The sequence below is a fragment of the Amblyraja radiata genome, chromosome 23, assembly GCF_010909765.2.
Source record: "Amblyraja radiata isolate CabotCenter1 chromosome 23, sAmbRad1.1.pri, whole genome shotgun sequence".
Lineage (NCBI taxonomy): Eukaryota > Metazoa > Chordata > Chondrichthyes > Rajiformes > Rajidae > Amblyraja > Amblyraja radiata.
The window spans coordinates 28,942,392-28,966,774 of NC_045978.1; the positions used below are offsets into that span (position 1 = coordinate 28,942,392).

General features: G+C 43.9%; 1 protein-coding gene across 3 annotated transcripts; it reads right to left on the reverse strand.

The window, feature by feature from the left end:
* Positions 1 to 471: 471 nt before the first annotated feature.
* Positions 472 to 22,815, reverse strand: slc2a10 (solute carrier family 2 member 10). Of its 3 annotated transcripts, none has more exons than XM_033041905.1 (6): positions 22,691 to 22,815; positions 18,555 to 18,672; positions 10,865 to 12,259; positions 4,685 to 4,807; positions 2,702 to 2,837; positions 472 to 1,154 (listed from the first exon to the last, which is right to left on the reverse strand). In XM_033041905.1, exons 2-6 carry the CDS (start codon positions 18,583 to 18,585, stop codon positions 1,064 to 1,066), a joined length of 1,776 nt encoding a protein of 591 aa, XP_032897796.1. In that variant the 5' UTR covers positions 18,586 to 18,672; positions 22,691 to 22,815; the 3' UTR covers positions 472 to 1,063. The 3 variants fall into 3 exon arrangements, with proteins under 3 accessions (XP_032897796.1, XP_032897797.1, XP_032897795.1); XM_033041906.1 differs by having other exon boundaries at positions 22,685 to 22,815; XM_033041904.1 differs by lacking the exon at positions 22,691 to 22,815 and adding an exon at positions 20,081 to 20,228.
* Between the last annotated feature and the right edge of the window lie 1,568 nt (positions 22,816 to 24,383).

Sequence of the window (24,383 nt, forward strand, 5' to 3'; positions counted from 1 at the left end):
TACACTCATTGACCACAACAAGCTGGTTGTCCAGCTCTTAAGAAACCTGGCAGCTGAAAGGCGAAAATAACTAAATCCATGAGATGGGTACTTTTACGCCATTGCTCCCAGGCCAGGAGGACCAGAACGGTTACTCCAAGCTTCAGTCCTCCCCAGTAAACAGAGCTTCCTCATTCCGCCATGCCCCCCCCCCCCCCCCACTGACCTCCACTCTGCCCTGACCAGCCACAGCAGAATCCCTTCTCAACCACCATCAGATTCCCAGGCCATCAACAGATCTAATCAGCTCTAATCAGCTCTAATGCTCCACCCTTACAGCCCCAGAGGACGGCAAAGTGCCACAGCTGGTAAAGCTGTTACTTGATAACGCCTGAGGCCCGGGTTCGATCCTGGTCTCGGGTGCTCTCTGTTTGGAGTGTGCATGTTCTCGCTGTGTAAGCTAGTTGTAAGTCTTAGGTTGTAAGCTAGGTTTCCTCCAGGTGCTCCGGTTACCTCCCACATCCCAAAGACGTATGGGCTGTAGGTTAATGGGCCTCTTTAAAAATTGCTCTTAGAATGCATTGGCATAACGTACAACTAGTGTGCATGGGTGATCAACAGCCAGTGTGGACTCGTTGGGCCGAAGGGCCTGTATCCATGCTGTATCTCTAAACTAAACTCAACCTTGACCATTACTAAACCATCCTTCTGTTCCCACTTGAGAGGCATAGATACCACAAAATTAATCTCCTTGATCCTAAACCAGCAGTGGAAGCATTCCCGTTACCACAACGCCACCCACATCCCTTCTGGACTTCCCACCCACCCCGTTAATGAACGTGCTCTCTCGGACTACTTCCCATCTGAAAGGCCTCCAACCTGTCAGTCAGACCTTTCAACCTTAACATCAAATTCTGCAGGACATCCCAACCTTTTGGGTTTCCTGACCATCCCAGCCAATTAGCACTGATCCACACATCACAACCAACATACTCAGTCCAAATTCTGGGTCCAGCATTCTAAATTAAAGAATTGTTCAGGTTGGTGTTACAATGTATGGGTCCATCCACTATCAGTGTGAGGTCTAGAAGACCAAGCTGCCGGCTCGATGATAACGGCCCGCAGATGTTCCTCTTCCACCAGACCTCAGACAGCCGCATCTCAATTCTGAAAATCTAGAAAGAGAAAAAAAAAATTTTTTGTGATAATATGCTGCTTTTAGAGGCAATCAATACTCTTGATTCCAATCTCTCCTACATAACATGTATCATAGAAAACCAGAAACTGATTGCGTTAACCTCTCTCAAGCCCAAGTATACAATATTTTGTAATCAACTTTTTTCCTTTTCTCGCCAAAAACCTAATTTCCAGATTGGGCATGGGACAATGAGAACTATCTGGAGGTCAAAGCTTCCCTCGGTGACCATATTCAGCATGTTTGCAACATTTTATCACAGAAGTCATCTTTTGACTTTAGAGATACAGCGTGGAAACAGGCCCTTTGGCCCACTGATTCCCCGCCAACCATTGATCACCCCGTACACTAACACTATCCTACACAATAGGGCCAATTTACAATGTTCCCAATGCCAATTAATTTGCAAACTTGTACATCTTTGGAGTGTGGGAGGAAATGGGATTACCCGGAGAAAACCCACGCGGTCACGGGGAGAACGAACAATACAATGCAATGGAACTACATAGATCCATCTAAGATTGACTCTATCAAAGATTGATAGACCGGTCATAGTTTAGATGGCTCATGTTGGTCGGCATGGCTAAGTTGGGCCAAAGGGCATGTTTCCACTCTATATAATCTATTGACCCTGTGGACAACACATATTATAAAGAGGGTTGTATAGTGGCAACTTCACCAGTTGTCTTCAATGTTGGGCAAAATAGAATAAAATTACTCTGCTCTGGTCCTGCCTGCAACTCTCTGCTTACATTCCTTATACCTCGTGTAGACAGCTACATTGCAAGTATAATTACTGTGACTTTCTAGGGACTGGCAATAAATTGCGTAGGTCTTCTGAGCTATTACTCCCAGTACCTTTATTTCCAAGTTGAAGCTGTTTTTCTAAAACATACATTAGAAGCCAATATCTCAATGTAAAAACAATCTACGTGTTTGATAAAAATGTACTTGAAATACATTGCCCGATTGGTGCGACAGGGTATAATGGGATTAATTGAGCAATGAATCTATACATAAGAAACATAGTGCACTAGGATAAAAACTTACTGCCTTGTGCAATAACACAGATGGCCCTTGCATAGAGTGCAATGTAACATCAGGCCATATACAATGCAAGAGACAGATAAATATCAGCATGCAGTCTTAAGACTTTAGAGATACAGCATGGAAACGGGTCCTTCAGCCCATTGAGTCCCCGCTGACCAGCAATCACCCCACACATTGGCACTATCCCACACTCGAGGGACAATTTTTACCAAAGCCAATTAACCTACACCCCTGTACGTCTTTGGAGTGTGGTAGGAAGCCACAGCACCCGGAAAAAACCCCACGCGATCACAGGGAGAATGAACAAACTCAGTACAGATAGCACCCATAGTCAGGACCAAACCCGGGTTTCTGACACTGTAAGGCAGCAACTCTACAGCTGCACCACTGTCATTCTAGGGCAATGCATCAGGATGCGACCAACTATTATCTAAACAACAGCATTAATACAGAAATGTTGATATAAAACATATTCACCTTCTAGCAGAGAACAGTTTATCAATCTCATCCAGTGATTGTCCCTTTGTCTCAGGAAGGCAAAGACTTATAAAAGCAACTGAAGCAAATCCCACCAATCCATAGAATAGGAACGTCCCAGCGAGTCCAATGGAATCTGAATGGAGAAAGAGTTGGCACGAGTGAAGTACTGGCACGTGAGCATTTTTATTTCAAAAACTAAATTACATTACAACCAAAGGCTCTGAAACACATTGGAACTTCCTGTGGCTATGTAATGAGCCACATTAATGCCAGACAAAGCACAGTGGGCTGGAGGAACTCTGTGGGTCAGGCAGCATCTGTGGAATGAATGGACAGGCAAAGTTTCAACACTTCTTCAGACTTTAGACTTTAGAGATATAGCCTATGGAAGCAGGCTCTTTGGCCCTCCGAGTCCACGCCGACCAGCGATCACCCTGTACACAAGCACTATTCCACACACTAGGGACAATTTACAATTTACAGAAACCAGTTAACTTACAAACCTGTAAATCTGTGGAGATTGGGAGGGAACCAGAGCACCCAGAGAAAACCCACGCAGTCACAGAGAGAATGTACAAACTCCATACGGAGAGCACCCATAGTCAGGATCGAACCCGGGTCTCTGGCACTGCAAGGCAGCAACTCTACCACTGCGCCGCTGTGCCACCTGGACTAATATAGAAGTGGGGGGAGAAAGCTGGAAAAGAGATGTGGGGGGAGTACAAAGCATGACAAGTGATGGGTGGATACAGATGAAGAGGGTTTATTTGACAGACGGGCAGAGTAAGTGACCAAGGCAAGAGTTGAAAAGAAAACAAAAGGATGTCCGACAAGGAGAAGAGGAGTGAAGTGTAAAGCTGGAGGGAGGGATGTGGATGAAAGGGGACATGGAGGACGGAAATGTGGGGGGGGGGGGAGGGAAATGGGAGACAAATGTACAAAGGAAGGGAAAGGAGCAGAGTGACTGGATGAGGGGGATGGGAGATATAGGAGCACACCAGAGTGGGGACAGAGTGGGGATGAGGGGCTTGGGAAAGAAGATGGGGTGGGTGGGTATTATTTGGTTGGAGTATTCAAAATTCACACCGTTAAAGCCCTGTCCCACGATACGAGTTCATTCCAAGAGTTCTCCCGAGTTTGCCCTGATTCGAACTCGGAGATTTACGGTAATGGCCGCTCGTCGGTACTCGGGGCTCTCGTGGACATTTTTCATCAAGTTGAAAATCCCTTCACGAGTCTTCCCGTGCTTACCTGCCATGGCGCTAAGAGACTTCCCCGAGCTCCGACGTACCCGCTACGTTCATTCTCCGTGCTTACCACAAGTTTGATTTTTTTTAAACTCGGGAGAGCTCTTGGAATGAACTCGTACTGTGGTACAGGGCTTTTAGGTTGTAAGCTACCCAGTTTCTTCAAAAGATCTTTGTTGAAATAGCAGTCTACTGAAACAGTTTTTGCAATGTAGTGAGTTGCAACATAACAAATATAGCGGCCAGTTTACACACTGCAGGTCCCACAAGCAGCAATGTGATACAGATCAGTAATTATTCTTTAAAATAATCAATGGGTAAACACTGATCTGGACACAGGGAATAATTCCCCTTTATTTCTCTAGAATAGTTTCTCTTGATTTTTTTACATGCTCATCCGCGGTTTAACATCTCAAACCAAACTCATCACCTCTGACAGTGCAGCATCTCCCCGGTATTGAACTGACGTGTCAGCCAAGCTTCCTGCACTCAAATCGTGAGTGGAAAGGGATTTAAACCTAGAACCTTCTGATGGTTAATCTTCACTAGGGGTAAGAACCAACATCAACTTATTGGGAGCTATCCACCCACCACTACCATCTTGAGACATCGATCATGATGAAGTATTCATTTTCCCACTGATTTGCTAAGTTACTGAGATCTCTTGATCCATTCGGTGCAAATGCTTTTGAGTCATTTTGATTGAATAAGGCCCAATGTAAAAACTACTCACCAATAACATCTAGGAACGTCACTGTGACAACTAGGTTTGCCGCCCAGTTGAAGCTACTGGAGAATGCAAATGCTCGGCCTCTTATTCCGGTGGGGAATATTTCACTCAGAACCAACCAGGTCACTGAAAAATCAGACAACTTTATGTTATGAATTTGGCATTATTGCCGCCAATTGACACGAGAATCAACAATTTATCAGACAATCCAGGAACAACAGATTAGCGGAGATGGAGCTGAGCCACTTGTTGAATCCACATCATTTGTCAGTCTTTGCCTCTATTTACCACCTCCCCCCCCCCCCACACACACACACACACATACCCACCACTCCCCCCTACCCATATCCCATCAGTGAAGTAGGGTCCCAACCAGAAACATTGTCTGCCCATTCCCCGCAGAGTTCCTCCAGCACTTTACTTCTTGTAATACAGGTCGTTCTGTTACAACATGTGTTTCCATAATAAGAATTGAGTACAACACAAGTGTTGAATTAGGGAACGCTATTTAGATTAAGCGGCCAAATTGGTTATAAGATGCTTTCAACCACGATCAAGGAGAACACTTAAAAGTTACTTTGGAAAAAAGACCAGTAGAAAAAAAGCTGCCCTGTTTCCAAATACCCATCCTGCAGTAACAAGACACCACTGTCTCTTAAGAACACAGCTGCTACTTTAACTGCGGTGGCCATTGAAAGTGACAAGCAATTGTTTCTATTAGCATTTGTGCAACTATACTTTATTAAACAGTGTAACATACAGACTTTTGTGGCTTTACATACAGACTTTCATATCTTTAATTTGTTGTAACAAAAAATAACTTCTTGCTTTGAGAAGGCCTGAATTTTTGAAAATTCTGTGGGAAAAATAATTTTGCTAATGCAAGTCTGAAAACCTCTTTCCCCAAACCACCTTTCTTCAATTGACACAACTGCCTTTATAACGTGATTTTCTGTACCATGAGGGTTTATTGAGAGCCCAACTACCATGTTATAGCAGGATAGTGAAAGGCCTGGATAGTGAATATGGAGAGGATGTTTCCACTAGTGGGAGAATCTAGCTTTGGAGGCCATGGACTCAGAATTACAGATCATACCTTTAGAAAGGAGATGAGGGTGGTGAATCTGTGGAATTCGGTGCCGCAGATGAGGCCATGGAGACCAAGTCAATGGATTTTTAAAGCAGGGATTAACAGATTCTTGATTGGTAAGAGTGTCAGGGATAATGGGGAGAAGGCAGGAGAATGGGGTTGAGAGGGAAAGATAGATCAGCCATGATTCAATAGAGCAGAAGACACGATGGGCCGAATGGCCTAATTCTGCTCCTAGAGCATATGAACATGAACTACCAGCAGTCAGTTTGTGGATTGAAATGTCATTGAAATGGACAATCCAAAGCTATTTATAATTCTGAAAAGCTTCACATTTTAATTTTGTTATAGTTGCGGAGGTTGAGACTAGGCAGAGATTAGTGACTTACTGTCCACCAAATGAAGTTCAGATACTCCTTCTACACCCCTCTCCCTTATTTCTGCTGCCCCTTTCCCTTCTACACCAGTACCTTGCAATGAAAAGTAGTGCAATTACTTCTACAAAATACACATGTTACATGGTTGTTTTGGTTTACAACACCAACATACACATAGAATGTGTTATTAGGAAAACACCATCAGGTTCCAAATCTGGCCAAAGCTACAATTCATGAACGACAGATTTGCTGGCCTCTGTTTCTTACTAAGACAGCGGATTAGTTCAATTAAATTAATTTGATCTATCAGCATTCCATCCTGCCCCGAGTCCTGTGGCCTCTGCTGGTTTACGCTGTTCCATTGACCACAGTTGAGTCCCTCGAAAGGAAGATCAGCGGCTTTCTCCGCAGGTGGCTTGGCCTTCCCTGCAGCCTCAACAGTGCAGCACTGTATGGGACCAGCAACATATTGCAGCTCCCATTCAGAGGCCTCACGGAAGAGTTTATGGTGGCGCGAACAAGAGAAGCTCTGCAGTACAGGGACTCCAGTGACCAGAAGGTGTCATCGGCTGACATTGAGGTGAGAACAGGGAGGAAATGGAGGGCGGAGAAAGCAGTGGAGGTGGCAGAGTCATGCCTAAGGCAAAAGGCTTTGGTGGGAGTCATGGCAACTGGCAGAGCGGGTTTGGGATACTTCAAGGCCCAGGGCAAGGAGAGACACCATCTAATCCAGGAAGAGGTCCGAGCAGGTGTGGAGGAAGAGCGGGTGAGCAGGACGTTGGGGCTCAGGCAGCAGGGAGCGTGGACAAGGTGGGAGAGCATACTGCAGCGCAGGATTACCTGGTCAAACATCATGCAGGCAGACTTCCAGCGCGTCCGGTTCCTTGTCCAAGCTGTCTATGATGCCCTACCAAGCCCAGCAAACCTCCACGTCTGGGGCAAGAGCGAGACACCTTCCTGCCCACTTTGCTCTGGAAGAGGATCATTAGAACATCTCCTCAGCAGCTGCCCAAAGTCTCTTGGGGAAGGTCGCTATGGGTGGCGCCATGACCACGTGCTCAAGGTGGTTGCTGAGAGCATAGCCACTGCCATCGGTAACAGCAAACACCACCACGCCCCAAAGAAACCAATCACTTTTGTCAAAGCTGAAGGGAAACCTCGACCACAACCAAAAACAAGGACGGGTCTCCTCCACACAGCCACTGACTGGCAGCTGCACGTCGATCTGGGCAAACAGCTGAAATTTCCACAGCACATCACAGCAACATCACTCCGGCCAGACATGATCATCACCTCCGAAGTGACAAAACAGCTGAATATTCTGGAGCTGACAGTGCCCTAAGAAGAGCGTATCGAAGAGGCTAATGAGAGGAAACGAGCAAAGTACCAGGAACTGGTGGAGATGTGCCAGGACAGAGGCTGGAAGATGTACTATGAGCCCATAGAGGTGGGCTGTAGAGGCTTTGCAGGACGCTCACTCTGCAAAGTCCTCAACCAGTTGAGCATTACGGGGTTGGCAAAGAAGAGGGCCATTCAATCCGCAAGTGAAGCCGCAGAGAAAGCCACTAGGTGGCTTTGGAGTAAGAGGGCTGATCCGCGGGCGGTTGCTGCTGGGACGCAAGTCGGGGCTTGATCAACCCCGGCTGGGTCGCCTGGGCGAGGGTGTCTGATGTTGTGAGACCCGAAACACCCGATTACCCCAGGTCACATCACTGAGGATGCGTCGTCCCAGCGCATCTAGAAGATGTATCTTTCACTCGCTGGCCTCTGTTTCTTACTAAGACAGCGGATTAGTTCAATTAAATTAATTTAACTTAATTCAATTATAACCAATTGGGCTTATAACTACCTTCTCTATAGGGATCTGAACTCATGAATTGAAAAGTTAACACCAATAATTATGGCTACGGATCCATGAAAAGATCAACGCAGGTTTCTAATATCTCAGAGAGATTTATGAAGATTTTGCCATTTTAGCTGTTCGGAAATTTTGGATAAGTTCCAGTTGATATGCTGGAGGAGAGTGAGAGCAGTCTTACCTGAGGTCTAAAACATGTTAAAAAATGAATAAACGGTTGCCCCATTACAGGAAGGATGCGTTTGCTTTGGAGAGGGTGCAGAAGAGGTTCATCAGAATACTGCCTGGGGTAGAGGACATTACCTATGAGGAGAGGTTGGATAAACTTGGATTGTTTATTCTGGAACGTCAAAGGTTGAGGCAAGACCTAATAGAAATATATAAAGTTATGAGAGGTATAGATAGGGTGGCCTGTCAAAATCTTTTTCCCGGGGTGGAAATGTTAAGGACTAGAAGACAAAGCTTAAAGGTGAGAGGGGCACAGTTTAAAGTAAATGTGTAGGGCAAGTTTTTTTTTACACAGAGAGTGGTGATGCCTGGAATGCTTTGCCAGGGATGCAGTTAGAATGGTGACATTTAACAGGCCTATGGATAGGTGCATGGATATGTAGAGAATGGATCACATGCAGGTAGAGGACATTTGTATAACTTGGCATTATGTTTGGCACAGACATTATGGGTCTTAGGGCCTGTTCCTGTGTTGTTTCTGTGGTTGAAGGATTAGAGGGGAGCTAAGGAATATGTTTTTTGCCCAGAGGTCGGTAAATGTCTGGAATTCCTATCCTAAATGGATGATAGAGGCAGAGGCCCATATCACATTTAAACACAATACTTGAAAGGTGGGACCTTCAGGTTATGAACCTAGTGCCGGAAGGTGGTATTAGTTTGGATTGTTTTACATTAACCAACATAGACTCAATGAATGCCATTGTTCATTTTGTGTTGGAAACTTTCTATGATTAAGGAAAGTCTGCCATTCTTATTAGACTGGCCTTGATATGATTCTAGTTCCACACCAATATTGTTCACTCTTAATATGTTCTGAAATGATATTGCAAATTACTTTAAAAAACAATTTAAAGTGGTAACAAAGGTTGTTTCAAACAACAAAGCCATCTTCCAGTGAATGAATAAAGTTCCTTGGGCCCTTAATCTAATCCATTCCTATAAATCACCAGTGGTGTGGTTACATTGCAATTTACATGTTCATCAATAGTTGATTGAATGAATGAATGAATGAATGAATGAATGAATGAATGAATGAATGAATGAATGAATGAATGAATGAATGATATTTTATTATCATGTGACATGTCACAGTGAAATTATTTGTTTTGCTTTTAATATGCATTTTGCACATTTTCTACTTTAATGGAGCCTTATCTATATCTCGAGTTTAGTTTAGTTTATTTAGTTCAGTTTTAGCGATACAGCACGGAAGCAGGCCCTTCGGCCCACCGAGTCCACACACTAGGGTCAATTTACAATTTACAATTTTACCAAGCCATTTAGCCTACAAACCTGTCCGTCTTTTGAGTGCAGGAGGAAACCAGAGCTCCCAGAGGAAACCCACACAGTTCATGGGAAGAATGTACAAACTCCATACAGACCGCACCCGTAGTCAGGATCGAACCTGGGTCTCTGGCGCTGTAAGGCAGCAATTCTACCACTGCCCCACCGTGCCGCCCTATTCTGTCTGCTAATTAGGGCTCCACACCCAATCAAGGTAATACTTCCCAAGGAGCTTAGACCAATTTCTGGGATGACCTGTGCGAAGAGATGGATTAACATTGGCCAATGGTCATTGGAAATAAAATAATGAGAGATGGTCGTATTGAAGCACCTTAAACTTCAAAGGGACTCAGCCGGATGGAAGTGAAAGACTGCTTCCTCCTAGAAACTAAAGGGTGTGGTCTCAGAGCAACTGCAGTTGTCGTAATACCTCCTCCCTCAACTCCATCCAGGGACCCCAGTGAGACCGAGGTTCACATGTACCTCCTCTAACCGTATCTATTGCATCTGGTGTTCCCAGTGTGGGCTCCTGTACATGGCAAGTCCAAACGTAGACTCGGCAACCGTTTCGCTGAACACTTACGCTCAGTCCGCTGATCTCCCAGTTGCTAACCATTTTAACTCCCTTACAATTACCATACTGAACTTTCCATCCTGGGCCCCTGCATTGTCAGAATGACGCAACACGCACATTGGAGGAACAGCACCTCACATTTCGCTTGCGTAGTGTACAACCCAGCGGTTTGAATGTTGAATTCACTCATTTTAAGTAACTTCTACTTACACTCACCTCCCCTACCCCCTTGCCTCCTTCCTCCACCCTAGTCATTTAACTAGTTCACAGTTCCCCACATTATATCCCTTGATATCAAACCTTCCCTAGCCAACAATGGATCTACCAAGGCACCACTCTGCCTTTGGTCATTTGTGGCCAGCCCTGATTTATCCTGGTCTTTCCTTACTTCCAGCTCTTCAACCCCCTCCCCCCCTCGCAGACCCCCCACCACACTAAGCCTGAAAAAGGGTCCCAACCCGAACGTCACCCGTCCTTTTTCTCTGGAGATGCTGCCTGACCCGCTGAGATACTGCAGCACTTTGTGTTTATCTTTGGTATAAACCAGCATCTGCAGTTCTTTGTATCTACACCTAGAACTAAGATGTATGTTTGAAGGATGCCAAAACAGGCACGTCGAATGGTCTGCTCCGGTACCTGGTTCTAGCCATCTTACCTTTAATGTTTGTTGTGGCCAATACCCCCTTGCTTTTTAACGTTGAGCCTATTATACAGTGCATCTTATCATCACTGGCTCATAACCATAAAACATGAGAAATAAAACCATACTTACTTGGACCAAATCCAATTGAATAAGCGCTGACATAGGCCATCATGCCAAGCAGTGTAATCCAATTTAAAACCAACTGTTTAGAAGTCTGAATAGTCTTTCCTGGAATTTGTATGCCATGACTCCTGGTTTTTCTTGAATGGAGTCTTTTATCCAAAGTACTTGGAGTGCTTAATAAGTCGGTAACACTGTGAAATTCAATTGTCGCCTCACTGTTATTTTTCTGCTCGTCAATGGTTAAATGTTGTTTGCCCTGGGTGGATAAGGATGACATTTGACTCTTGTTCAGTAGCCTTTCACTGGTGAATGTTGGCTTGGAGACAGATCCACTGGAGTTAACTAGGTGAAGTGATCCATTGCTGTGTGTTTTGGTCTTACAGGCGTTGTGGAATTCTGTTGTGATGCTTTGGCTGGTGAATGCAATCACAGTGACGGAGATGGACATAACTAAACAGCCACCAATGAGCAGTGTCCGTCTCCCAACTTTGTCAGCACATACCATAGCCACCAAAGTCGTCATGACTTTTACTACTCCCAGTCCTACTGAAGCCAGCACTGCTGAAGAATTACTCTGAAATCCCACAGATTTAAAGATGGTTGAGGCATAATATAGCACATTGGGTTGGCCTGTCAGCTGCTGCGAGAGCACCAGACCCAATGCCACCAGTAATCGACCCCTCATGTTATCCCTAGCCCGAAACATATCAAGGAATTTATACTGGCGTTGGGACCCTTGAGTTGAGGTCACCTCCTCTGACTCAGGGACGTCGTGCTCCCCGTTCTGTAACTGCAACAGCACTTTCTCGGACTCGTCCGTTTGGCTATTGACCCTCTGGGAGCTCGCGGGAAGGAAGAAAATGCAGATTCCCTGCAGAATAGCGGGCACGATGGCCAAGCCAAACATGTACTTCCATCCATGTCGTACATCTGACCACAGGTAATTTAGTGCATAGGCACTCAAGATGCCAACTGTAATCCCCACCTCATAAAGCGACACCATCATCCCCCTCTTCTGGGGCCAGACCATCTCAGAGACAAATATGCAACAGGCGGTGGAGGAAATGGACAAGGCGAATCCAATGGTTATCCGACCACACACTACCAGGGCGAACGAGGAAGACAGTAGGAGGATGCTGCTTCCCACACACACCAATCCCACGCTCAGAACTATCGAGTTTTTCCGTCCATAGTAATCGATAACTACCCCTCCAACTAGTGAGGCCAAGAAGGCTCCAATCAGAAGAGCGCTGACCACGATTTCTTGCTGCAAGCAGCTGAGGCTGAAGACCTCCTGAAGCTGCAGTAAAGCACCAGAGATGATTCCCAATTCATACCCAAAAACTAGTCCGCCAACGAAGGCCACTGTTGATGGTAGCAGTAGGATGTGCGAATATTGGTCTGAAATGTAAAACAAAATATTTTCAATGCTTTTATCTCTCTTAATGTAATGAACAGCTCATCACTGAATTACTCCAGCACTTTGTGTCTCTCACTGAAATGAACGTGGTTATGCTTTGAACTGCATCACCATAGTCCTCGAGAACAGGCAAAGAACTTTAAGGAAAAAAAGCACACAAAGTGTTGGAGTAACTCAGTGGGTTATGCAGCATCTCTGTAGAACGTGGATGGATGACGTCTTGGGTCAGGACCCTTCTTCAGATCTCCAGGGATGCTGCCTGTCCCGCTGAGTTACTTATCACCGGGTGGCGCCGTCAGCGATGGCAGCCTCGCCAACAGTCTGACTGTCTTTTCGTCTTTTTTGTTATTTTCAGTGTGTTTTTCAAAGTTAATGTAGTGAATTATTCAGCACTTTGTGCCTTTTTCTGTACTGCAGGGGTACTGCCTGACCAGCTGAGTTACTCTAGCACTTTGTGTCTTCTTTTGTACTCCAAGGATGCTGCCTGATTGGCTAAGTTACTCCAGCACTTTGCTTTTTTTTTAAAAATAAACCAGCATCTGCAATTCCATATTTTGAAAGGACTTTAAGATGTTACTTAAAGTGCTAACGTTACTTATGTTACAGATTGTTAGATAAAGAACATTCTTCAGGAATTATGTTGATAGCAGGCATTAATACAAACGAGAACCAGTCTTTAATAACCCTGTTCAAATGTAAACGACAAAATGTTATCGGTTCCAAAATTAAAAGGACAGATAGATGCACAAATAGTGGAATCTGCAGAGCACAGACTACTGGCCCACACCACAAGGCCACACAAGAGACATGGTTTGCAAATGTACATAACCCGTGGAAAGAATATTGATTTCTCTAACTTCAAGTAACCCCGTCACTCCCTCTCTCTCTATCCCTCCCCCACCCAAGTCACACCAGCTTCTCGTTTTTACCCAACAGCTAATGGCATGTTTCCTTTATCATAATTACTTTTTTGCATATCTTTCATTCATTGTTCTTTATCTCTCTACATCATCGTCTATATTTCTTGTTTCCCTTATCCCTAACTAGTCTGAAGAAGAGTCTCGACCCTAAATGTCACCCATTCCTTCTCTCCGGGGATGCTGCCTGTCCCGCTGAGTTACTCCAGCTTATTGTGTCTATCTTCGGTTTAAACCAGCATCTGCAGTTCCTTCCTACACATGACCAGTAGAGGTTCAACCTAAGCTAAGACAGTAGAGGCTATGATAATTGGCCTACAAAGACAAATCTCACCACAGTCACCCCCTCTTCTCCTCTCTCCCATCAGGTAAGAGGTACAGAAGTGTGAAAACGCACACTTCGGGGACAGTTTCTTTCCAGTTGTTATCAGGCAATTGATTCATCACATCAACAACTATAGTTACTATCAAGGAAGAGGAGTTAAAATAGCTGGTTCTGATCCATTTTAATTAATAGAATGTTTGTCTTCGCATCCTGCTCGCATAGATTGTGGGTCGAAGAGATTGTTCCTATGGTGTACTGTTCTTCCGAAGATAGACACAAAATGCTGGAGTAACTCAGCGGGTCAGGCAGCACCTCTGGAGAAAAAAAATGGGTGACGTTTCGGGTCGGAACCCTTCTTCAGACTAAAATATAGAGAAGGCCAGAGCCACCAGGGCCGGCAGCGGATGTACTGCACTATTCTACATTCTATGTTTAAAGTTTTGACTAGAAAACCCTTCGTTGTTCCTTCAATGCAGTACCAAAGGAGTGCTGCATTGATTAGAATCGCCTTTTGGCCCTGATAGAAAATTGATATTAAACTCTGAAGATAAGACACAAAATGCTGGAGTAACACAGCAGGTCAGGTAGCGTCTCTGGAGAAAAGGAATAGGACCCGTCCTCAGTCTGATGAAGGGTCTCGACCGAAAACGTCACCTATTCCTTTTCTCCAGAGACGCTGCCTGACCCGCTGAGCTACTCCAGCATTTTGTGTCTATCCTCGGTTTAAACCAGCATCTGCAGTTCCTTCTTATACTTATTGATGTTAAACTGAGCTCCCTGGGCATACAAAAATCCCAAGCCATTATTTAAGAACAGAAGTGGGAGTTATTTCCAGTGTTTTAGCTGAAATTGTTCCTCAATCAACCGTACAGTTCCGTCCAATGGATTATGTGATTTTATTTCATTGGTGTTCGGGGAACCTGCTCTGTAAATGTTGGCTACTATGTTTCCTACACTGATTACACTTCAGCTGCTGTATAGGGTCTCGGGACAATTTCAAGCTATGAAATGCTTTATAGACACAACTTCTGCCTTTGTTTTGCATGCTGCCCCGCAGTATTGAAGGAGAAAGATAAAGAAACATAAGCAGAAAGTTTCATAGAACATGTATCCTCTTAGCATCATTTAGCACCTCTGCTACCAATGCAATTTTTTTTTTAAACCTCTGCCTGTCCTTAACATAAACAAAGGCTGAGGTGGATCAAAGAACATTAGGGGCAGGGGAAAGCCATTCGGCCTTAGGAGAATGATACACAATGACAATGTGCCACTTCTGAACAACAAGTTGACAGGGCAATCATCAGGCATCGTTTACCATTGATCGAAGCAGCAGAATTCCATGCCACTGACAACATTCAGACCTCAAGAATCAAGAGGGTTTAATTATCATATATAGAAACATAGAAACATAGAAAATAGGTGCAGGAGTAGACCATTCAGCCCTAGGAGCCCACACCGCCATTCAACATGATCATGGTTGATCATCCAAAATCAGTACCCTGTTCCTGCTTTTTCCCCATATCCATTGACTCCTTTAGCCCTAAGAGCTAAATCTAACTCTCTCTTGAAAAAATTAGGGGCAGGATATACCAACTAATAAAACAACAAAAGTTTAATTCATTTAATTTATTGTCACGTGTACCGGGATACAGTGAAAAGCTTTTGTTGCATGCTATCCAGTCGGCAGAAAGACAATATGTGATTACAAACGAGCCATTTACAGTGTATAGATACATGATAAGGGAATAACATTTAGTGCCAGGTAAAGCCAGCAAAGTCTGATCAAGGGTAGTCCGAGGGTCACCAAAGAGGTAGATAATAGTTCAGCGCTGCCCTTTGGTTGTGGTAGGATGATAAATTCTTACTTGCAACAACTTAATAGTTTTAGTTTAATTTAGTTTAGTTCATTGTCACGTGGACCGAGGTCCAGTGAAAAGCTTTTTACAGGCCTGTAAACGCAACACACACAGATAATATGTAATCATTTTCCATATTTAATAACCGTAATACTAGTGCAAAAAACTACATTCTTAGTGCAGCCAAGATTGTCCATAGAGGCAAACATCATTGGGAAGAGCAACATAGTCATAAACCATCTGACAGCTGAGCACCACAGCTGACATGAATCAGACCATTTCTTTAATACACAGATGGAATTCCTGCACTAATAAAAGTTTCTGCATAACAATGCCAGTGCTCCCAGGAGCCCTGTGCATTCCTAAGCCAATGTAGCTGTGCCAAGTTTTTTCAAGATCGAGATTGCTCCATTTGCTGACTGGTAGGTCATTGCTGTCTGTGGTCTATAACTGTAACTCATGGTGCTCTGGTATAATCCAGGCATCAAGACTGATGCTCATGCCCAGACTAGGCCATTGATCAATCATAGAAACATAGAAAATAGGTGCAGGAATAGGCCATTCGGCCCTTCGAACCAAGAGTTCAATATGGCTGATCATCCAGAATCAGTACCCCTTTCCTGCTTTCTCCCCATATCCCTTGATTCCGTTAGCTCCAAGAGCTATATCCAACTCTCTTTTGAATACATCCAATGAATTGGCCTCCACTGCCTTCTGTGGCAGAGAATTCCACAGATTCACAACTCTCTGAATGAAAATGTTTTTCTTCATCTCAGTCCTAAATGGCTTACCCCTTAGGCTTAAAATGTGACCACTGGTTCTGGACTCCCCCAACATCAGGAAAACCTTTCCTGCATCTCGGCTGCCCAACCCCCCAATAATTTTATGCTTCTTTATACCCACTCATCCTTCTAAATTCCAGTGAATATAAGCCCGGCATCGAGTCTGCCATTAAGCACTTACAGGTGGCTGGAATCTGCTCATTACCTCTCTCTGAGAAGCTGACCACATGAGATTAGACTGCTGCATAACGTTGACAGAATTGTGGGACATTTCCCATCGGCAGTCTCTGGTGATGCAGGACGATAGTGAGGAGTAACCTGCATCAGTTGGGGTGAGAGGTGGGGGACGGATGGTGGAATCTTTGGTGGAGATTAACTTCCTCAGTCTGAAGAAGGGTTCCCACTTGAAACGTCACCTATTCCTTTTCTCCAGAAATGCTGCCTGACCCACTGAGTTACTCCAGCATTTTGTGTCTAACTTCCCCTGAGATGTTTCTTATATTCATTTCTCTATCTGTCCGTGCACAGTTCCCCCATGTCCTAACAATAGTATCTGATGATATCCCTTTTTCTTAACTCTGCTTCAATCGCAGATTAATCGCAGATTAATTTGTATATTGCCAAAATACAATAAGATCCCTATTTGCAACTTCGGCAGAGTGTAAGGGTGTAACTGTGGGGCGTGAGTTGCTGCACTGATAGAAAAAGATGTCTACCTGATGTACTGGAATGGGGATGTCACAATCTGAAGAACCTAATGGACTGAGGCAAGTTGCATTGTGAGCTTCTGGTGGCATGATGGCAGCAGCAGTAGAGTTGCTGCCTTACAGCGCCAAAGACCCAGGTTCGACCCTGACTACGGGTGCTGTCTGTACGGCGTTTGTATGTTCCCCCGTGACTGCGTGGGTTTCCCCTGGGTGCTCCGGTTTCCTCCCACGTTCCAAAGACGTACAGGTTTGTGAGTTAATTGGCTTTGGTGTTGTTGTAAAATTGTCCCTAGTGTGTAGGATAGTGCTAGTGTACGGGGATCGCTGTTCGGCACTCCGTACAGACAGCACCCATAGTCAGAATCGAACTAGGGTTTCTGGCAGAAACTCTACCTCCGCGTCGCAAGCCCTCTTGAAATAAATGGTGGCATTGAGTTTGCTTCCTTTACTACCGATTCGCTTGCAGATTAACTTTTTGGGAATCCTGCACCAGCACTCTCAAGTCCCTTTGCACCTCTGATTTCTGGATTCTCTGCCCATTTAGAAAATAGTCTACGCATTTATTCCTACCACCAAAATGCATGACTCCACACTTTGCTACACTATATTCCATCTGCCACTTCACTGCCCACTCTCCCAACCAGCCCTTCTGCAGAGTCCTTGCTTTCTCTACACTAACTGTCCTTCCACATATTTTCGAATAATCCGCAAATTTGGCGACAAAGCCTTCAATCCCCTCGTCCAAATCATTAATATACGACGTGAAGAGTAGCGGCCCCAGCACCGACCCCTGTAGAACTCCGCTAGTCACTGACACAGAAAAAGCCCCCTTTATTGGCACATATCGGCTTAGTTTAGTTTAGAGAGAAAGCGCGGAGATACAGACCCTTCGGCCCACCGAGTCTGTGCTGACCAATGATTCCTGCAAACGGCCTGCACACACTTCGGAACAATTTACAATTTTATCAAGCCTTTAATAACAAGGAAAACAAACCCGTACTTCTTTGGAGTGTGGGAGGAAATGGGAGCTCCCTGGAAAAATCCCACTTAGTCACGGAGAGAACGTACAAACTCCGTACAGACAGCACCCCTAGTCAGGATCGAACCCGGGTCAACGCGCTGTAAGGCAGCAACTCTACCGCTGTGCCATCGTGCTGGGAAAGACTGGAATCACAGTGCAACCTGAGCCAGACCAGAAAGATCGTTTTACCTTAAATATTAATTAGTTCCTCTCAACACAGACATTGCCTGATCTACTGAATATTTTTCGAATTTTCTGTTTTATGTCAGGTTTGCAGCATTTGCAATATTTTATTTTGTGTCAGTGATTATCTGATGTGCTATGCCAAAAACAAATTACATCAGATGTGCAAATGCACAACAAGAATGGGAACAGATGCACTTATTTCTACTCATTAATTTTGTTCCTCTGCTTCTTTCATTAGTTAAATAAGGATCATAACCATTGCTCCTTGTGGAAAACACATGGGATTTCACAAAGAAGCACTGATAAACCTTCAAAGTAACTCTTCTAATGCTCGAGAATCAAAAGCAGAAACAACTTGTTCCTCTTCTTTTAGTAACAAGGAAAACATAGTATGCACATCTTGTTATGGGCACACAAAAATATACCATGACATTTAACAAAATCAAACAGTGAAACAGTTCAGAGAAAAATATTCCACTCACCCATCTCTGGATGAGAGCAGTACCATTTCATCCGAACAAATATGCTGGTGACATTGTCCCTCTAATGGCCTTTACTCTTTCATTAATGAAAATCACAATTCTGCAGTCTGATGGAAATCTGAAACAAAAGCAACAAATGCTGAAAACACTCGGCATGTCAGGCAGCATCTGTGGAAAGTAAAGCAGAGTTAACGTTTCGGGATGAAGACCCTTTTGTCATTGATACTTGGACAGTGCAGAATGTCCCTGCTCAATGTAGGGACAATCATTACTAATGTGTACAGATTTAACTTGTTGCTGTTTGCTAGCAGCTGCTCCACAATGGGAAGTCCACAATTAGATGCATTTGACACTTTGGGAACCACTAGAAAAACCCTTGATGGACATCAAAGAGATTTATTGCCAAGGCAACTAAGACTTCATTAATTAGAGTATCATTAAAAACCCACTGAGGACAAACTAATACAGCGGATTATCGAAGCATTGTCATATGCATGGACTTCATTAATGGCAGTAGGATCGGTAAACATCAATGTTCCAACCTCACCTGTTTTTGCTGGATGCTACAGGGTTTCCGTGGAAACCAATAACAGAAACACGGAATAATCCAGTGCAAAGTTTGATTTATTTAGTCACTTCATTTAAAAAATAAAATATTTAATAATGAGACGTTATCAGTACTGATTTCATTCACATTTGACCAGAAACCCTTGGAGGTTAGTAAAACATATTGATGTAAAACAGCACAGAATTGTTGTTTTAAGAGTTATTGCTAATGTGCAAATCAGCATCACTTTTCAAATAAATATGAGAAATAATACATATGTTGACTCATGTTTGACAGAAGAAAATTGGGAGCCTGGAGTATCTCAAATGTTAAGAACTGAGGCTGAAAGTTGGAGCCAAAAGCTGACAAATCGCACTGGATGGGCGAGTCTGGAGCTGGTATTTTCCTTAGCAGATACATAAAGGTCAACACTGGGAGTGTAGTGCCAGCACTTGGATGAAGTGCCTCGAAGGAATGAATGATCTCATAGGTGACCTCTAGAAATATTCAGCATGTCAGGCAACACCTGCATGAAGAGAAAATAATTGTTGGTACTGATGCTATAATGCTGAGAAAAGTATACGGAACTGGTGAGCTATAATGTTAAGAGCTGTCTATGGAACTGGTGTGCTAAAATGTAGAGAATTGTCTCTGGAACTGGTGTACTACAGTGCTAGGAACTGTCTGTGGGACTGGTGCGCTATAATGCTGATAACTGCCTGTGGAACTGATGTGTTATAATGCTGACAACTATATTCTGCACTCTGTATCACCCCTTTGCTCTACCTATTGTACTGGTTTGACGATTGTATCTATGTATAATACTATCTGATCTGACTGAATATCATGCAAAACAGCTTCTCACTGTACTTTGGGGTACATGTGATAATAATAAACTTAAACCTCATCTAAACCTAAGATTTAATGTCAAAACGCCTTACTGGTCAGGTTCTGGTTGCTGTGCGATGCTTTGCCTCACCTTCTGACTTTCCCTGTCCACCAGTCACAAGTCAGATCTTTTCCGGCTTTCTTCCCTCCACTACAATCAGTCCGACCAGGGGTACCCGAACGATCTCCTATCTATTCCCTCCACAGACGCCGCCTGACCCGTCGATTTACTCCAGCAGTTTGCGTTATGCTCAAGATTCCAGCATCTGTCATTCCTTGTGTTTCTAAATTAAATTTAAAAAAACATTTCCTGCACCAGGGAAATTTCCCCTGCATTCATAAATAAAAATAATGTAATGTTGTCTTTCTGCTCTCAGGAACCCAGTGTATCCAATTCTGAAACCTCACAATGTATCACTCAGGCAGAAATAGTGAATTGAGCTTCATCCCATTCTTGGAGCCCAGTATAGAAGTGGTAGCCTTTTAAAAGTGTTCAGCACCAAAACAGGCCTGAGCTTGGCAAGGATGTCCCTGATTCCCCAGCCTGCTGGGATCATACCCAGAGGTACCAGGGTACCCATTATGCCAGGGTACAAGATGGCTGTCGATATTCATGCAAATGCTCCCAAACAGAATAAAATGAGAGATAATTGGGCAGCAGCACCAAGGTCAGAGTCTTGAGAGACATATTTTCAATCTGAAGAAGGGTCCCGACCCAAGACATCACCCATCCGTTTTCTCCAGAAACGCTGCCTGGCTCGCTGTTACTCCAGCACTTTATGTCTACAGTAACTAAGATTAAAACTGTCTGGATGTCAAAAGCTGACACACAAGGAACTGCAGATGCTGGAATGTTGAGCAAAATACAAAGTGCTGGAGGAACTCAGCAAGTCCGGCAGCATCTGTGGAGGGAATGGACAGATGACGTTTCGGATCGAGACCCTTCATCTGACCGATTCCAAAAGTATAAAAAATGATTGGATTGATACAGCACTCCAGTAAACATGATGTTTCTTGTTAAATGGTCATGTTCTAGGAGCAGAATTAGGCCATTCGGCCCTTCAAGTCTACTTTGCCATTCAATCATGGCTGATCTATCTTTCCCTCTCAACCCCAGTCTACTGCCTTCTCCCCGTAACCTCTGACCCCCTTATCAAGAATGTGTCAATTCTGCCTTAAAAATATCTATTGACTTGGCCTCCACAGTTGCAATGAATTCCATAGATTCACCACCCTCTGACTAAAGAAATTCCCCCTCATCTTTCTAAAGTTGCGTCCTGTTATTCTGAGACTATGGCCTCTAGTCCCAGACTCTCCCACTAGTAGAAACATCCTCCCCACATTCACTCTATCCAGGCCTTTCACTATTCGCTAAGTTCCAATGAAGTCCTCCTCATCCTTCTAAACTCCAGCGAGTACAGGGTCAGTGCTGTCAAACGCTCATCGTATGATAACCCAACCATTCCTGAGATAATTCTCGTAAACCTCCTCTGCACGCTCTCCAATGTCAGCACATGCCTCCTCAGATACAGGGCCCAAAACTGCTCATACGACTCGAAATGTGGCCTGATAAAGCCTCAGCATTACATCCGTGTTTTTATATTCCAGTCCTCTCGAAATAAATGCATTCTCCTTCCTTACTACCGATCCAACTTACAAATTAAACTTTTGGAAATCCTGCACCAAGTCCTTTAGCACTTCCGATTTCTGAATTTCTTCTGAATTATGTTCATCCACTCATCCAAAACAAATTCTAACGGCAAAAGACACTAACAGAGGGGAACAATGGCAAATAATTCCCGTGCAATGTGGCCTTTCAGAAAGCTGTATCTTGTTCTTAACGTTGCAGCATTGGTCCAAACAATGAAGAAGGGTCCCGACCCGAAACGTCACCCATCCTTTGTCCGCAGAGATGCTGCCTGACCCGCTGAATTACTCCAGTACTTTGTGTCTATCTTTGGTATAAACCATCATCTGTAGTTCCTTGTTTCTGTCTAATGTTCTGACCCATTCCTTCCTTGAAAGTAATGAGCTGTAACAAATGTTTTTCATACATCACTGCAGGCATGTTAAACATTTAACATAATTCCTTACCGCTTCAACTGTGTGTGTGTGTGTGTGTGTGTGAGGGTGTGTGTGTGTGTGTGTGTGTGTGTGAGGGTGTGTGTGTGTGTGTGTGTGTGTATGTGTGTGTGAGGGTGTGTGCGAGGGTGTGTGTGTGTGTGTGTGTGTGTGTGTGTATGTGCCCAAGTACCTATTCCTTTTCTTCAGAAACGCTGCCTGACCCTCTGAGTTACTCCAGCATTTTGTGTCTGTCTTCGTTTTAAACCAGCATCTGCAGTTCCTTCCTATACACACAACATTTCAATTTGGTTTTGTTTGCTAACGTCTATAAACAGATCATCGGCATCAGAACTTTAGGACAATATTAGGATAAGGCAGAAATCTCAATGTGCCGCCTAACTCTACGAGAGCATCTTTGCTTGGCTTGTCCCGCTGTTTAATATTCGTGGCCTTTAAGGCATTTCTCCCCAAAAAAAAATTATTTCCCTCTCCATCTATTTCGTTCAAACTTCGGTCATGTTACATGGAGTAAAATATAAGCGTTCCTTTCCGCAAAGTTGTCTACTTTTGCCTCCGGTCAGAGCAGATAAAACCGCGAGAGTATTTTTGATGAAGAATATGAAAGTGATACCGTTACATTTCGCTGAATTTGAGCCTCGTGTTTTCTGCATCGCCAAGTCGACGTGGCAAAAGGAGTTTTTAACTTGGAAGGAAGGGGTTTCTCAGAAATAGTTTGTGCATCTGTGCACAATCGCCACAAGAGAGCGACAGAGGCTGGCTTTAACTCCTCACAGTATCCACAACTCATCTGCCCGTATCGTTTTGCTTCAGTGAATTGCAAATCAAGTCCCATCGCCACCGTTGGTGCAGGCAATGCAATTGGTGTTTATCTTTGGTATAAACCAGCATCTGCAATTCCTTCCTATTACAAACCCTAATCCTACCTTGACAACGGAACACGATGTTCCACCTCCTGCACTGCCAAGGGACTTGTTTTTTTTCTAACTTGTGTTTTGCGCAAATGTCTTACTTTGTTTCGTCACCTTCTTTCTTTTAGAAATCGTATGTGTAATGTATGTACATTTTAAAATGTGTTTTTAAACTGTCAGTGATTCTGCTGCGAGGAAGATTTTTGAAAAATGTTATGTTGAAATGTGCCGGTAATCAGCCCGCAGCGAAACATCGCCCTGTCTCATTCCCTCTCCAACTGTTGCCTGGCCCGCTGAGTTCCTCCAGCACTTGGTGTTTAGCTCAGGTGTCAAGAGAGAGTTTATTGTCATGTGTCCCAGATAGGACAATGAAATTCTTGCAGGTCACGTCTGAAATTGAAGCTGGGATCCAGACTCCCCCTCCAGCCTATGTACCACTCGTTGGTCCTCTAAGACAAATCTACTTCCCCTCCCAATCCCCAGATCTTTTCATTCACCTTAAGGTCCAAAAATCTATCGATCTCAGCCTCCAGCATTCCTCCAACCACTAAGCACCCACTGTCCTCTGAGAATAATTCTACATTCACTTTCCATCTCAGTCTCAAGAAGGTGGCATCTATCATCAAGGGTCCTCAATATCCAGGTCATGCCATCTTCTCACTGCTACCACCGGGCAGAAGGTATAGATGCCAAAAGGGCCACACCACCAGGTACAGGAACAGCTACTTTCCTACAACTATCGATTTATTGAACCAACCTGCACAACGCTAATCCTAACACTAATCCTAAAACTATTTTATCCTCATGGCGTTGGTGCATTCGCTCATTAAACTGGCACAGAACTTGTTATCACTGGCCCGCAGTAGTAATTAGTCAATGTATCTCACATCAAGCCTCCTTAATTAGAATTCCCCCCTCACCGTGGGAGTTACTGGAATTCTAGTCATTAACGTAGGGACCTCGGTGAACAACATGACTAAAAATCAGTAACACTTACCAGTGACATTTAAGGATGTCGAAAAAAAAATAGGAAAACTATGGAGTAAATTGAACTAAAGTTAAGACAGACCCAGAAAGATTTAAAAAAAAGAAAGAATAATATAAGGAGATTGAACGAAAATGAAAACTATGTGGTAAGTGTTTACTCTCTGCAGGAACAAGAGTCACAGTTTAAATACATTCCCATTCTTTTCCCGGTTAGAGAGATTACGTGGCGTTGAGGGAACAACAGTTCCGTCCATCCAAATAGTTCCAATTCTATTCTCACAACTTTATCCAACAATAAATTTAGTGTTAAATGTTATTATTTGGTTATAACTGAAAGTAAAACAGGAAAGCAAGAGCGACACAAATATAGTGATGGTCGTGACTTCTCAAATGACTTCGAAGTCTATTCACTAA

Bases quoted from the DNA above. Each gene is read 5' to 3' on its own strand.
- slc2a10 (XM_033041905.1), bottom strand. From the start codon at position 18,585: ATGAAATGGTACTGCTCTCATCCAGAGATGG. The intron at 2,838-4,684 runs GTGAGTAGTTTT...TTCTCCATTCAG, and splicing joins GACGTTCCTAGATGTTATTG to ATTCCATTGGACTCGCTGGG. The intron at 1,155-2,701 runs GTGAATATGTTT...TTCTCTTTCTAG, and splicing joins AAACTGTTCTCTGCTAGAAG to ATTTTCAGAATTGAGATGCG.